The following is a 13,075-nucleotide window of genomic DNA, read 5'->3' as shown; positions in this document are numbered from 1 at the left end:
TCAATCTGTGGTGATGTCCACATAGTCCACATGACCACTAAAAACACCAAGCCAAGCTTGGAATTGTGCAGCGTACATGTCTAAACGTGGACCATATGGGTTGCGCCAGTATTTGGAGGCAAGATCAGCATGCCAATCCCACTGGGGAGCAATAGGCAGCATAGGATGTCCAGGAGTTAATTGGAGCTACATTTTAGAGAATAACCATAAAATTAGATAACTTCCAGATACAAAAATTAATCGACAAGCTAGTACTCAAATAAAATATTAGTGTATTTTGTCAAAATATACCTGTACCCAGTGATTTGTCACATGTCCAATAGCTATAACAGGATGCACATCTGGTGGACCGGCTCCTATCAGTGGAAAGTATGTGTTACAACCCATAGAGGATAAGGATACGAGAACCAATTGGAACCTTGTTGCCACAAGGTATCCCATCTCTGGCAGTTGAAACCATTTCTCAGGGGTGGCCGGGACATCAGGAGGAAGAGTGAGTCGTTCATGTAAGCCGTCAACAACATTTGTGCCCCACATCCTATTATACATGAACACATTGTTCTCAAGTTCTTCTATCAATGTAGCCCTAACCCAAGGCCAACTGTCCTGACCGGCGGAATGCCCCAGTAATGCAGCAATGGATCTATAGCCACAGTTACCATCATCCTCAACATTTGTAATTGTGTGAATATATGGATGGAGAAAGGCTGGAAAGTTACACATGAAATGGCTTGTATCAGACTTCTTCGCACGCTTCTTCCTCTTTGCTGGTTGTGAAGACTTCTCTTCCTCTTTAATCTTCTTGTCAGTAAGTTCAAACGCTGAAGGTTCACGAGACAAGGATCCTATTGCTCGACCCTTGGGTGGTTTTCTCTCCTTCAACTTAGGAGTGCGGTTGGACTTAATCCGAAGCTCAGGAGTACATAGTGTGCTACTATCTCAGTGTGACGATTGATGGTCAAACTATGCGACGCATCCCATGAAGTGGCCAGGTCACCCTTACTGTTCCGCAACATCAACTTCAAGCTGGCATGTGCACCTTCAGCCCTACAAACCAACAACGCGCATGTAAGAATTAATACTGTAATAATCTATGAAATGAAATACATATAACAAGTAATAATATAATTTTTGTACCTGTTACTTGTTGTTGTTCCAAAATGCATCACATGATTTGTCCATGCCTTGGCAAATTTCTGCTTGTGGACCAACCATGTAGTAGAACAATAAGTGGAAAATTTCAACTTGTGTTTAAGCTTGCACATGTTAAATAATCCGATCCAATGAGCTTCAAATTCTGGAACTGTTGGAGCATCTACCAATTCGGCCCACTTGTCCATTACCTCTTTAGCAAAATCATCCGTGCCAACGTACTCTTTGCACTTTGCCAAAACACACTTGTTGATGTGCCACAAGCATAGTAAATGGGTAGTGGTGGGAAGGCTTTGTGAAGCAGCACTCAATAAGGCAAGATCTCTGTCCGTCACAATCACTTTAGGCAGCCTGGATTGGTCGGAAATTAGAGACTTCATACACTCCAATGCCCAAATGTAGTCCTCTGTGCCCTCACTACCAATGTAGCAGAATGCTATTGAGTATGTTTTATCTGTGGAGGTCAAGCCAACAATCTCTAGCAAGGGTAGATTGTATTTGCTGGTCTTGTATGTGCAATCCATGATCACTACATATGAGAATGTGTTGAAAAGTTTGACGGCATTCGGATGAGCCCAAAATATATCTCTAATCACTTCCGATCCGGGTTCATTTCGTTCGAAGTGAACATACTTCTCACCGTCCAACTTCTTCAGCAAGTATTGTATCTCTGTCATGACCCACGAACGGATTGTCTGAACCGCTTGCAAACACCATAAATTTGTTGGATGGTAGTCAAGTTTGAAGGATCTTTTTCCTTCAAGGACGCCAACATCTTTCTAGGTGGAACCCAAGTCTTAGCCTGATTTATCACGTCCTCCTTCGCCTCACTATTCAGTCGACCAGCGTAATTGTGGCCAAGTAGTGACTCAGCTGCGAGATGGATGTGTCTACCGTCCATCACCTTCAACCACCAACCTTTATCATCTTTCGTACGTCGTCCTTTTAGCCTAAAAGGACAACCTGTCTTTTGTGTTGACGTTCCTTCAACAAGATCCGGTTCTCTGTAGGGAATATACGCACCATGCTTCTCACACCCCAGAATGACATATTCTTTTCTTCCCTTCGCACCACTATCAGACTTTGTTGTCACCAAAACAAAATTATTTGCCATAGAAATGTCGCGAACCCATTTCATAAGATCATCTTTCAAAGGGAAACGCTGTTTCAGGATAAACAAGGCATAAGGCATAAAACAAGGCATAAACAAAGCATAAACAAAACATGCAAAAATTTGTGCAATGAGTACCTGATTTGTATGATACAAATGAGAGACATCTACAGTTGTAATCGGAGGTTCAACTGATGATGGTTGCTCCTCTGGATTATCATTTTTTTCCAATCCAGCAGCATGTATCAATTGTGATTTACAAAAAATAAAGGAATCTGTCATCCCTGGAACAAAAACGGTAAATCAATATCCGACATAATAATGGCAAATCAAAATCCGATCCTATATCGGAATATCATAAACCGAGACAATAATGGCAAATCATTTACCGATATAGTTCACGATACAGCAGCCTAAATTACCAACTTAACTAACTAAACTAACTACTTAAACTAACAACTAACTACTTAAACTAACTATAAATAAAGTACCAAAGCTAACAACACTTACCAGAAGTTAAAAGCTTTCCCTTGGTGGTGGTGGTGTTGGTGGTGGTGGTGGTGGAAATGTGGAGATGGTGGTGGTGGTGGGAAGGTGAAATGTGAGGGAGGAGTTGAGTAATGGTAGAATAAGGTAGTTTGGGCGAGTTATGGGGGGCTGGTGGGGGGTTGTTCATGGAGGAGTAATGGTGGAGGGGTTGGTGGAGGGAGGAGTAATGGTGAAAAGGTGATCAAACTGCCAGATTACCCATCGGTAAATGATATACCGATATCAATATAAGAATCGGTTAATGATTAACCGATATTGTTCTTCGTGTTCTGGGTAATGGTATAAAGGTGTTCATACTGAGGAACAATAACTGGAAATGATTTACCGATTGGTATTTTGACATCGGCATATCATTTACCGATAGGTAATTTTGGAATAAAAAAAAAAGGCTGGGGCGCGTAGCCTAAAGGGTGGGGCGCCAAACCCAAATCCCGTCTTGTGGGATTTGATCACATTTACTCTTGGAGACATGCTTACATCTACGCACATCACTGTCTCTATCTACGCACATCACTGTCTCTTCTTCTTCCTTCCTTCTAAAGTTCTCATCTTTTTTGAGTTTCATTATTTGGGTCTTCATCAATTTGCATAATCGTAGCAGTTTCTGGGATTCTTTTTCATTTTCATTTTTTTTTAAATCATGGGTATTCAGGTTTGGTTCATTAACTTTTGAGGCCAAGTGCGTATTGGTAAATCATTTTGTTGTTGTATTGGAAAATCTTCACGTGGTTAGATTTATTCAGTGTAGTCCAACTGCTGTAATTTGCATCCAACTTCTTCAGTGTGCTGAAGCAACACAATTATTATTGAATCAACCTTCTGCATAGAAAAACAATTGCTTTTCTTTTTTATGTTGACCTAATTTCTAAATCAATTTAAAAAATGTATTAGTAAAATATTTATATTTAAAAAAATTAATGTTTTAATTTTTTTTAAATGAAAATGAAAAAGAAAATCCAGCGAGGCTCATTAATTGACGTGGCAAGGGCCACATCAGCTGGCGAAGCTCCGGCATTGACCCAATCGGCCGGAAGGACCAAAACCAATCATTTTGCCAAAAACTGGGGACCAATCCCCATCTTTACTCCGGCAAAGGACTAAAACCATATTTATGACAAAGGTTGGGGACCAAAAACTGGATTAAGCCAGAAAAAAAAACACCCAGACAATACAATAGAAAGGTGAAACGCAAATAAAAAAAATCAAGAGTGATTTACATTCAAAAGTAATACACTGCTTCTTTAGACAAGAAAACAAAAATAATCACTAAGGTCTACACTCTACAGTAGTAACAGTAACACACTTTAATCAAGAGTGATTACATTCTCCATTTCAAGCAACTGAGCTATGCTTCGCATGGTTGGTCTAGATTGAGGATTTGTTTGTAAACAAGATAGAGCTATGTTTGTAATCAATGCCAATTCCTTCAAAACATTCTTCCTTGCAAGAAGTGGGGCTCGGAGGCGAGGGTCTAATATCTCTTTGAAGTCTATCGTTTGAACACTGGAAGTTTGTATGTATGAAACAAGATCACCAGGGTGCTTTCCTGTCAGAATCTCAAATGCCAAAACACCAAAGCTGAACACATCACATTTCTCAGTCACTACCATTGTGTATGCAAGCTCTGGAGTACAAAGCAAAGATTCATAATTAGCCAATTGCAAAGAATATGAAGAAAGTTGTATTTGGTATGGTAAGATACAAGCCAATAACCAAAACAGAATAAGTCCTCCATTTTTCAAAGTTAAATGAGAAACCTAAAAAATAACTTGTCTGGTTTCAAAAAAATATTTTCTGTATTTAATGTCAGTTTTCCTTTTCAATTACAAGTAAATAACATCTTCCATGGCCTAAAATTTATCAGCAAAATAGTATTTTTATAAACAACAAAAATAGGAAATAAAATTAGAAACTTTTTTTACCAAACAATTGTAAGAGTTCCTCAACCAAATTGATAGTAAGTATATTTCTCACATAACAGAGTAAAAAAACCACACCTGGAGCAGCATAGCCATATGTGCCTGCAAATGATGTCCAAAGAGGTGAATCATGCTTCAGAAACCTTGCAGTGCCAAAATCTGAGACACGAGCTTCAAGATCGAAGGATAACAAAACATTATTGCTTGATATGTCTCTATGAATCAAGGGTGGAACACAATCATGGTGCATGTAGGACAAAGCATTTGCTACACCTTTAACAACATCAACCCTCTTATGCCAATCTAGTTCCAACGCTTCTTTATCATTTCTCAGCATATCACACAAGTTTCCTCTATCCATGTACTCATAAACCAGAAAAGTGTGCACTCTATGAGAGCAAAATCCATAAAGCTTCACAATGTTTCTGTGCCTTGTTTCTGTCATGGCCTCTACCTCACTCTTAAAACTTCTTACACTCTCAGTGTCTAGGTTATCTGCATCACATTTCAACTTTTTCACAGCAAATACTTGACCTCCTGGCATCATTGCTTTATACACTTTTCCAAGTGACCCTTCTCCAATGCAATACATGTTGTCAAAGTTCTTGGTAGCTTCCATTATGTCTTCATACACAACTCTGCCATTAAAGTACCAAATTGAAAATGGATTATTTGTTCTCTTAAATGAAGACTTTTGTCTTGAAGCTCTTGCCTTCCTCTTGTAACAGAAGAAGAAAACACCAACTAGCACCAATAAAAGTACAAGAGCACCCCCCAAAGAAGCAACAAGGGGGATCCAAACCTTGTTCTTTCCACCATCAATGAGCGAAACAGGACAAGGTTGTAAACCTGATATTCCCACATAGACCTTTGTTGTGGCTCAAGTCCAGAGGATGATAAGAGTTGAAAATGCCACTTTTAAGAACAGGGCCCTCCAAATGATTGTAGGAGAGGTTGAGGGATGACAAGCCCCTCATTTCATTGATGGAACCGGGTATAGAACCTGAGAGATTGTTGTGAGAGATATTCAAGCTTATCAAACTTGAAAGCCTACTAAGATAAGGAATTTCTCCTGAAAGTGAGTTCTCACTCAAATCCAAAAACTCCTGTAAGGCTGAAAGATTTCCAACTTGGTATGGAATTGTGCCATTCAAGTCGTTGTTGCTAAAATTTAAACTTATCAATCCGGTGCAGTCCCCTATCTGACTTGGGATTGGTCCTAATAACATGTTCATGGACAAATCTAAAGACCTCAAATTTGAAAGTTTTCCAATTTCTACAGGTATCATGCCAGAAAGTTTGTTCTTACCTAAATTTAAATCATCCAAGTTTGAGGCATTTCCTACCTGTGGAGGAATCTCTCCTGAAATTTTGTTGGAGGATAAGTCTAGTTTTGTTAGTTGTTCTAACTGAAAAACCTCACCTGGAATGTTGCCACTCACTGAATTCCCACCCATTTTGAGTGTTTGCAGATTTTTGCAGGCACCCCACTTTGAAGAGAGCTCACCTTTCACCTTGTTATAGCTGAAGTCCATGTAAGTAAGATTTGGATACACTCCAAAATCCTTATCTGCATAGCCTGTGAGATGGTTGTTTTCTATTCTAACTCTGTATAATGATGTGCAGTTTCTGAGGCTCACTGGAATTGGACCAGTGAAACGGTTGTCTGCAGCACTGAAATTCACAAGCTTTCCACTTTTACACACCTGTGGTGGCAGTTCACCAATGAAGTTGTTCACAGCAAAATGCAGCACAACCAGAGAGGACAGGTTTCCAAATTCTTGTGGCACGGTGCCATTCAAGTTGTTGAACATAAATCTCACATCAGTTTGGTTGGTTAACTTGCCAATACTTGGGGGTATTGGACCTGAGAGATAGTTCTCATTCAATCTGAGAGTGCTTAAATGTGTGCAGTTTCCTAGTGATGGAGGAATTGCACCATAGAAGGTGTTATTATCAAGAGCTAGCACTGTCAAGTATCTGATGTTACCTATTTCATTTGGGATCCTGCCACCTAAGAGGGTGTCTTGGAAGAGAAGATTTTGAATACCAATAAGACCAGTTTTGGGGTGGCTTGATCCATCAGGAAACAAGCGAGGGTCTAGTATCCCTGCTATGCTATTTCTTGACACATCAAGCTCATAAAGTTGGGTCAAATTGGCAATAGAAAGTGGCAAAGTGCCATTGAAATGATTGGTGGAAAGATCAAGGTATTGGAGTTTTGAAAGCACACCAATGGTTTGTGGTATTGTGCCAGTGAGGCTGTTTGTTTTGAGATCAAGGCCAAGAAGGTTTGGGAAAACAGAAAAATTCAAGTACTGAAGGGTACCTTCAAGTCCAGTGTAGGCCAAGTTGATTATAGTGACTCTTCCTTGAGAATCACAAGTGACACCTCTCCATGAACATGGACTCTGATTTGCAGTTGAGTTGGTGACCCATGAATCAAGAATTGGTTGTTCAGGGAGACTTTGTTTCCACTTGAGCAAGGCCTCAGCTTGTGTTAGCCCTGAAGTGCCATGACATAGAGCCAGCAAAAACAAAACCACCAAAGCTACTGGAACTGTAAGGAAGGCATAACATGTTTGGTTGTGGTTGATCATTGTTCACAAACTAGCTTCTTCATCGCCTGAAAAAAAAATGCACTTACTCCCTTATATAATTATATACCATCTGCTAGACGGCTAGTCATTCTAATTCTAATTAACCCAAAGTTAAGTTCTTACTTGAACGAGATTTCAATAATTTTATATTTTGATTTTAACACTCTCCTCCAGCAAGAGCCTATTAAACTCTAAAGCTATTATACCATGACAACTAGTCGATTATTTCTGGCACGTGAGATTTTGATAAGTTATGACATGCATACTTGATTTATTTTCTATTGTATATTTTAAAGTATTTCAAAAAAATTAAACTATTACTTTATTATCCAGGTTCCATATTTTCAAATTCCTCAACTAATGATGATGTAGTCTTCAACGTATTTCCTTCATAATAATTGAATGATTATAATGTATTTTAAAGACGATGCTGGCATATGAAACCGTTTTTCATCCTATTGTAATTACACATTTATTTCTTTAATCAGTTACCTTTTTTTTCTTTGAAACTGTGGATTCCTTTCTTTTAATGTTTGTTTTGAAAACTTGTGAAAAGAAGAATTGGATTAGCATTTTCCTCTTCACCAGCTCACACGGTTCAAATACTGCTTTGGTGTATATATACATGTTGATATGGCAGGTGGTGGATAGACACAGAAAAATAATATCTTCTTGAGTTCATATCCTAGTGTTTCTTCTTAGTTTTGAGTTTTAATAAGTGGTTTGAAGAGTCTGCTATATCTTGGGAAGTTGTCGCATCTAGAGCGAATAAACTCTTCAATTTAATCTTCACCATTGAAGCACCATACTCAATCAAATGTTGTTGGACAAAAGGATGGTTTTTCTTTTCGGATGGATAAAATGGAAGTGGATTTTCAGAGGGTGGCAAAGGTTAGCTTGTGACAAGCTCTTGCATAAAACATCTTGTGCTGAGAGGGGATCATAAGCAGCGAGCTCCCAAGTGTGCTAACACCAACTAGTCCACAACACTCTTTCTTTTTTCATCTTTTGCTTTTCTTTTCTTTTTTGCTTTTATGCTTTTTTCTTTTTTCATTATATTTTATATTTTTTATGACAGAAGATTTAACTAATTTAAAAGACAAACGACACATCAGTCCCCAGTGAAATGAGTAATAATACAATGGAGAAATATTGCACTAGCCCCCCGGTGCAGGGGTGATCCTTGTCCAGTAGTCCTGAGTCATGGTGATGGAATTCTGATTTTAGAGTCTCATAAGGAAGCTCTGTAACGGCTCTGCACTCCCATCCCTTCTTTTCTTTTTGCAGATTTTCCATCTTTTTGTACTGCAATATCAATAATGATTCTTGAACCATGATACAGTAGAAACACCCCTAAACACCCCGTTTTTTGCGGATTTTCCTTCACATTTCCTGCGGATTTTGCAACGGAAAAATTTTGAAGGAAAAGTTTGTAAGAAAATCTGCAGGAAAGTACTATTTTCATAGGAATTTTCGCAGGAAATGATATTCCCGCGGTTACTAACCGCCGCTAATAAACTGCATATAAATTCGAAGCAAAATCCACAGGAAATTCTGAAACAAAATTCCCAGAAAAAATGGTGTTTGGGGGTGTTTCTACTATATCATGGTCCAGGAATCCTGCAACACATGCACTCTCTACTGCTGTGCAAAATGCCACCGCCACTACCAGGCCTAGCTTTCCCCCAATTTTGACTCCTTTCTTCTTGCTTCCCCTTTCCTTCCTTTCTTTCTCTCTTTCTAGTCACTTTTTCGTGACTTCCTTTTCTTGTTTTTTATATTTATTTTTCTTTTAACCAAACTTTACTTATTCTACGAGACCTTTCTTTCTCTTTTCTTCTTTTTTTTTTCTTTGTTTTAACATTTTTTTGTTTTTTATTAATAATAATAAAGTAAAGAAAAATGAAATAAACATTATATTCACATGAATCAAAAATCAAAGTTAAAATAAAAAACATACTTATATAAAAGTAAAATGAACACGGATAAAATTGGGTGCCGACACCCTTCAACACTTGAACTTTTCTGTTTTTCCAAACCTTCTTAGCCTTGATCTCAAAGAAAACAGGGAACCATACACAAACCATTGGTGTGCTTTCAAAAAAAAAAACGTTTTCTGAAATAATGTTAATAATCCAATTGTCAGAAGAAAAATGGAAAATACGTGGACTGTCAAGAATTGCAGCAGATTATTATGAGTAACAGGGAGGTCCAAAATTACTGGCAAGGGAATGAAATAATAGAGGTGAGAGCTCTGATAGCCAAGGATTGGACTGTGACTGTGGTTCATGTTTCCCGTGAGGAGAATATGGTTGTCTATGCGCTGGCAAAACTTGCTGTCTCTGAAGGCTGGAACTGGAAGATTTGGAACGCACCCCGTCGATGGTTGTACCCCTGCTTTGCCAGGATTTAGTTGCTTAGTCTTTGCTTTGTTTCTCTTCCTTTTGTAACAAAAAAAAAACGAGTTTTGAAAAATTATAAGGCAGTGTGATTTGGAAACTAAAAAAATAAAATAGATCAAGAACATCTATGTTTTTAATATTTAAGAGAAAAAAGATTATGCACAATTGGTGTAAAGTTTTTTTACACCGTCAACCAATCAAATTTCAAAAATGTGTCACGTCAATTAATGAAATTAAATAAAACGAGAGATTTTCTCACATCCTTGAAATCTGATTGGTTTACGGTGTAAAAAAACTTTAGACCATTCGTGCATAGAAATTAAACTCAATTTTTAAAAAGTTTAAAAATCAAAATAGTTTTTCTGCTTTTAAAAAACTAAATTGTTTAGCAAATTAAAGCAGTAATCAAATCTGTGGAAATGGTTCATCATGTTCTCCTATGTTAATTTTTGTAGGTTCGGATGAAATGGGTTTAAATAGGAGACTCCTGCAGCGATCTCCATGTCGAAAGGGAAGGATGAAATTCGATTTTGGTAGATATGCTGTGGGTCGAGATTTTGCATCAAACGATAATCCACATTTGACATTACCACAATTTTTTATGAAGATGGCTTAAATAGTTTAATTTGAGATGAAAATTCTATATGGTATCATTAAATATGAGACAAAAAACATGAATATCCGAAGAAAAGGAGTGTTTTTTTAGGCATAAAAAAGTTTTTAATCCCAGCAAAATACCCTATTTTTTTCATCTTTGGAAAATATTTTTCATCCTTCCAAAATCTTTTTGTTTTTCATCCTTTCCTTTAACTTTTCCATCCAAACTAAACGAGAGCTATAGTGAGTGTGAAACGTGAATTATTTCAAATTATTATTTTTCCACTAAACATGACTCATCACACCTCCCATTTAACTATTTTTTTTTATCTCTTTTGGATGAAAAAATTGACTATAAGGATGAAAACAAAAGTTATGAGAGGTTGGAAAACGAAAAAAAATCCCAAGGATGAAAAATAGAAACAAGGTCTTTTGCAGGGAGAAAAACTTAAATAAGCCTTTTTTTAATAAAAAGATTGAGTGAATCACCATTTTGGTCCCTAAAAATGTAGCGACTCGTCACTTTAGTCCCTTAATATCAGAAATGGTTTAAAAAAGATCTGAAAGTGTTGACGTCGGTCATAGTAGTTCCTATCTATGTTTGCTCTTAGTCCCTAGTCACTCTCCAATGTTAAGTGACACATAGACATACACATTTGTCACCTTATGTCCCACGTGGATTTCAATTTGGTCCCCAACATTACCAATTTAGTCCTTAAAAAATCAAATAAAAAATTAGATCATCTTCTTCTTCCTTATCATCTTCAACATCATCTTCATCTCACTCTCTTCATCATTCATATTGCTACCTTCATCCTTTCCAAAACAATCTCAAATTCAAACCCAAAATTTTAGATCATCTTTCCTCAATCCAGATTTTAATAATCAAAATTTTTCAAGACATAAATCAAACACCAACTGACCCTATAGAATCATCAGCAGTCAATACAAGTAACTTAGATGAAAATTCAATGACCCATTTGTTGTTTCTTAAGATCTGAAGCCTAGCAATATCAATTGCATACAAATATACAGATCAAACTTCATTCAAGACATACATCAAACACTTGGTGGATCTGAAAACCCAATGGTGAATTTTGCAAAGCAAAAAACACAAGACAGAACAGATCTGAATCTACAATGAAAACAAAAAACAAAACCCTAGATCCAAAATTGAGAAACACAAACAGATCTAGCAAAAAAGGGAGAGAAAACATACCTTGCTCTTGGTGACAGAACCATTAACATTGATAGCAGGGAACAAGAGAGTTCCATTGGCCTGCATCTGGTAAAGCCTCTTGACTCCAGAGGTTGTCTCCTTCGAGACACCAACGAGCCTCTCCTTCATCTTGTGGTACCTATGGGAGCCAGTCTTCAACCTGTCCCTGATGATGGTGAGCACGATATGGAACTCGGGTTGTTGGTGGAAGTTGGGTCGGGAAGCTCACCGATCTACTCGAACGCCTCTTCAGCCTTAACCCCTCGTGGATGAGGAGGGTTGAAACAACCCGTTTACTTTATAAATAAAAAAATTATAATAAGAAAAGAATAAAAGGAGCATCAAATAGAAAACTGAATACACATATATAAAACAACAACAACAACAAAAAAACTTATATTTATAATAATGATTAAAGAAAAACTAAAGCTAACCAAACTTTTAAAAGAAACCCGCTCTGTCCCAATATAAAAAAGGTATCCCTCACTTTCTCTCTCTCTCGTAAACCACTTTTTCTCATATGTGCGGCAACCATTTCTCCTTCACTGTTCTGGTTCATAATTTTCTTCTTTCTTCACCAAGAATCAAACAATGCTCCACCATAAAAATACATACGGTTGAAGGAAAAGTTTATAATTCAAGTGAAAGAGATTTTGGAATATTTTGAGGGCTAGGGTTTGTGCTCTAAGGAAGGAGAAGAGTACCCACTCTTACAGAACGGCTTATTTGGCTTATTGAGGTATACCTTCAACCTACAAATTTCAATAATACTATTATAGCACAGTTTAGAATTAAGTATAATTATTTTTAGGGCTTTATTTATACATTTGGGAATTTTATGGCTTCTCATGGGTAGTATGTCAAAAGGGTAACAAGTGCTGAAGGTTTGAGGTTAATTTTGTGTTCATATTCGACGGCGAGTGGATCGTTCGATGGTCGTAGGATTGCTGAAAGCAATCGTGGTTATTCTTCATAGTTGTGAGTGGTTTTTAACTGCTATGACATATTCTTAACAGTCTTATAACTGATTTGATTACTTTATCATATTGCCTATTTATCTAAATTGGGGAAACGTGTTTTTATATGTTTGACTATCATTCTTGAACTCTAAAAGCTGATTTTATGAAGCTGATTTTGAGCATGTTTTATGAATTGGTATGAGAATAGAATGGCATTGGGTTAGTTTTGAGATTATGTGAAATTAAGATCGTGAACTTGAAAAGCTTTGATGAGCATTGAAAAGTTGATGTTGAGAATGTTATTTTGAAAAGCTTTGATGTACATTTGAAAGTTGATTTTGAGACTGTTGATGAGACTTGTATTGGTTTGAGAAAATGGTTTTGGGGATCCTTGATAGAACCCCGTAGCCGTTAGCGGAGGTAACGGTCTAGGTGCACCTAGCTAGTTTGATTCCGGGAGGAGAGGGCTATCCGTTAGATGGAGTCGCCAGTGCACGGAAAGGGCTATCAACGAGATGTAGCTTCCCCCGATGAGATTGATGAGATATGACATGATTCCGGGTGGAG

General features: G+C 37.5%; 1 protein-coding gene and 2 pseudogenes across 1 annotated transcript; all 3 read right to left on the bottom strand.

The window, feature by feature from the left end:
- LOC130744799 (uncharacterized) lies at positions 1 to 723 on the bottom strand. The gene is made up of 2 exons (XM_057596951.1): positions 292 to 723; positions 1 to 186 (listed from the first exon to the last, which is right to left on the bottom strand). Exons 1-2 carry the CDS (start codon positions 721 to 723, stop codon positions 1 to 3), a joined length of 618 nt encoding a protein of 205 aa, XP_057452934.1.
- A 3,265-nt stretch (positions 724 to 3,988) lies between these two features.
- On the bottom strand, positions 3,989 to 11,976 carry LOC130746267 (MDIS1-interacting receptor like kinase 2-like; annotated as a pseudogene).
- Positions 11,977 to 12,280: 304 nt separating this feature from the next.
- The window catches only part of LOC130744797 (probable leucine-rich repeat receptor-like protein kinase At1g35710), a 12,598-nt pseudogene continuing 11,803 nt past the window's right edge, over positions 12,281 to 13,075 (bottom strand).

This window comes from Lotus japonicus, chromosome 3, assembly GCF_012489685.1.
Source record: "Lotus japonicus ecotype B-129 chromosome 3, LjGifu_v1.2".
NCBI lineage: Eukaryota > Viridiplantae > Streptophyta > Magnoliopsida > Fabales > Fabaceae > Lotus > Lotus japonicus.
This window is presented reverse-complemented; position numbering and strand designations above follow the sequence as displayed.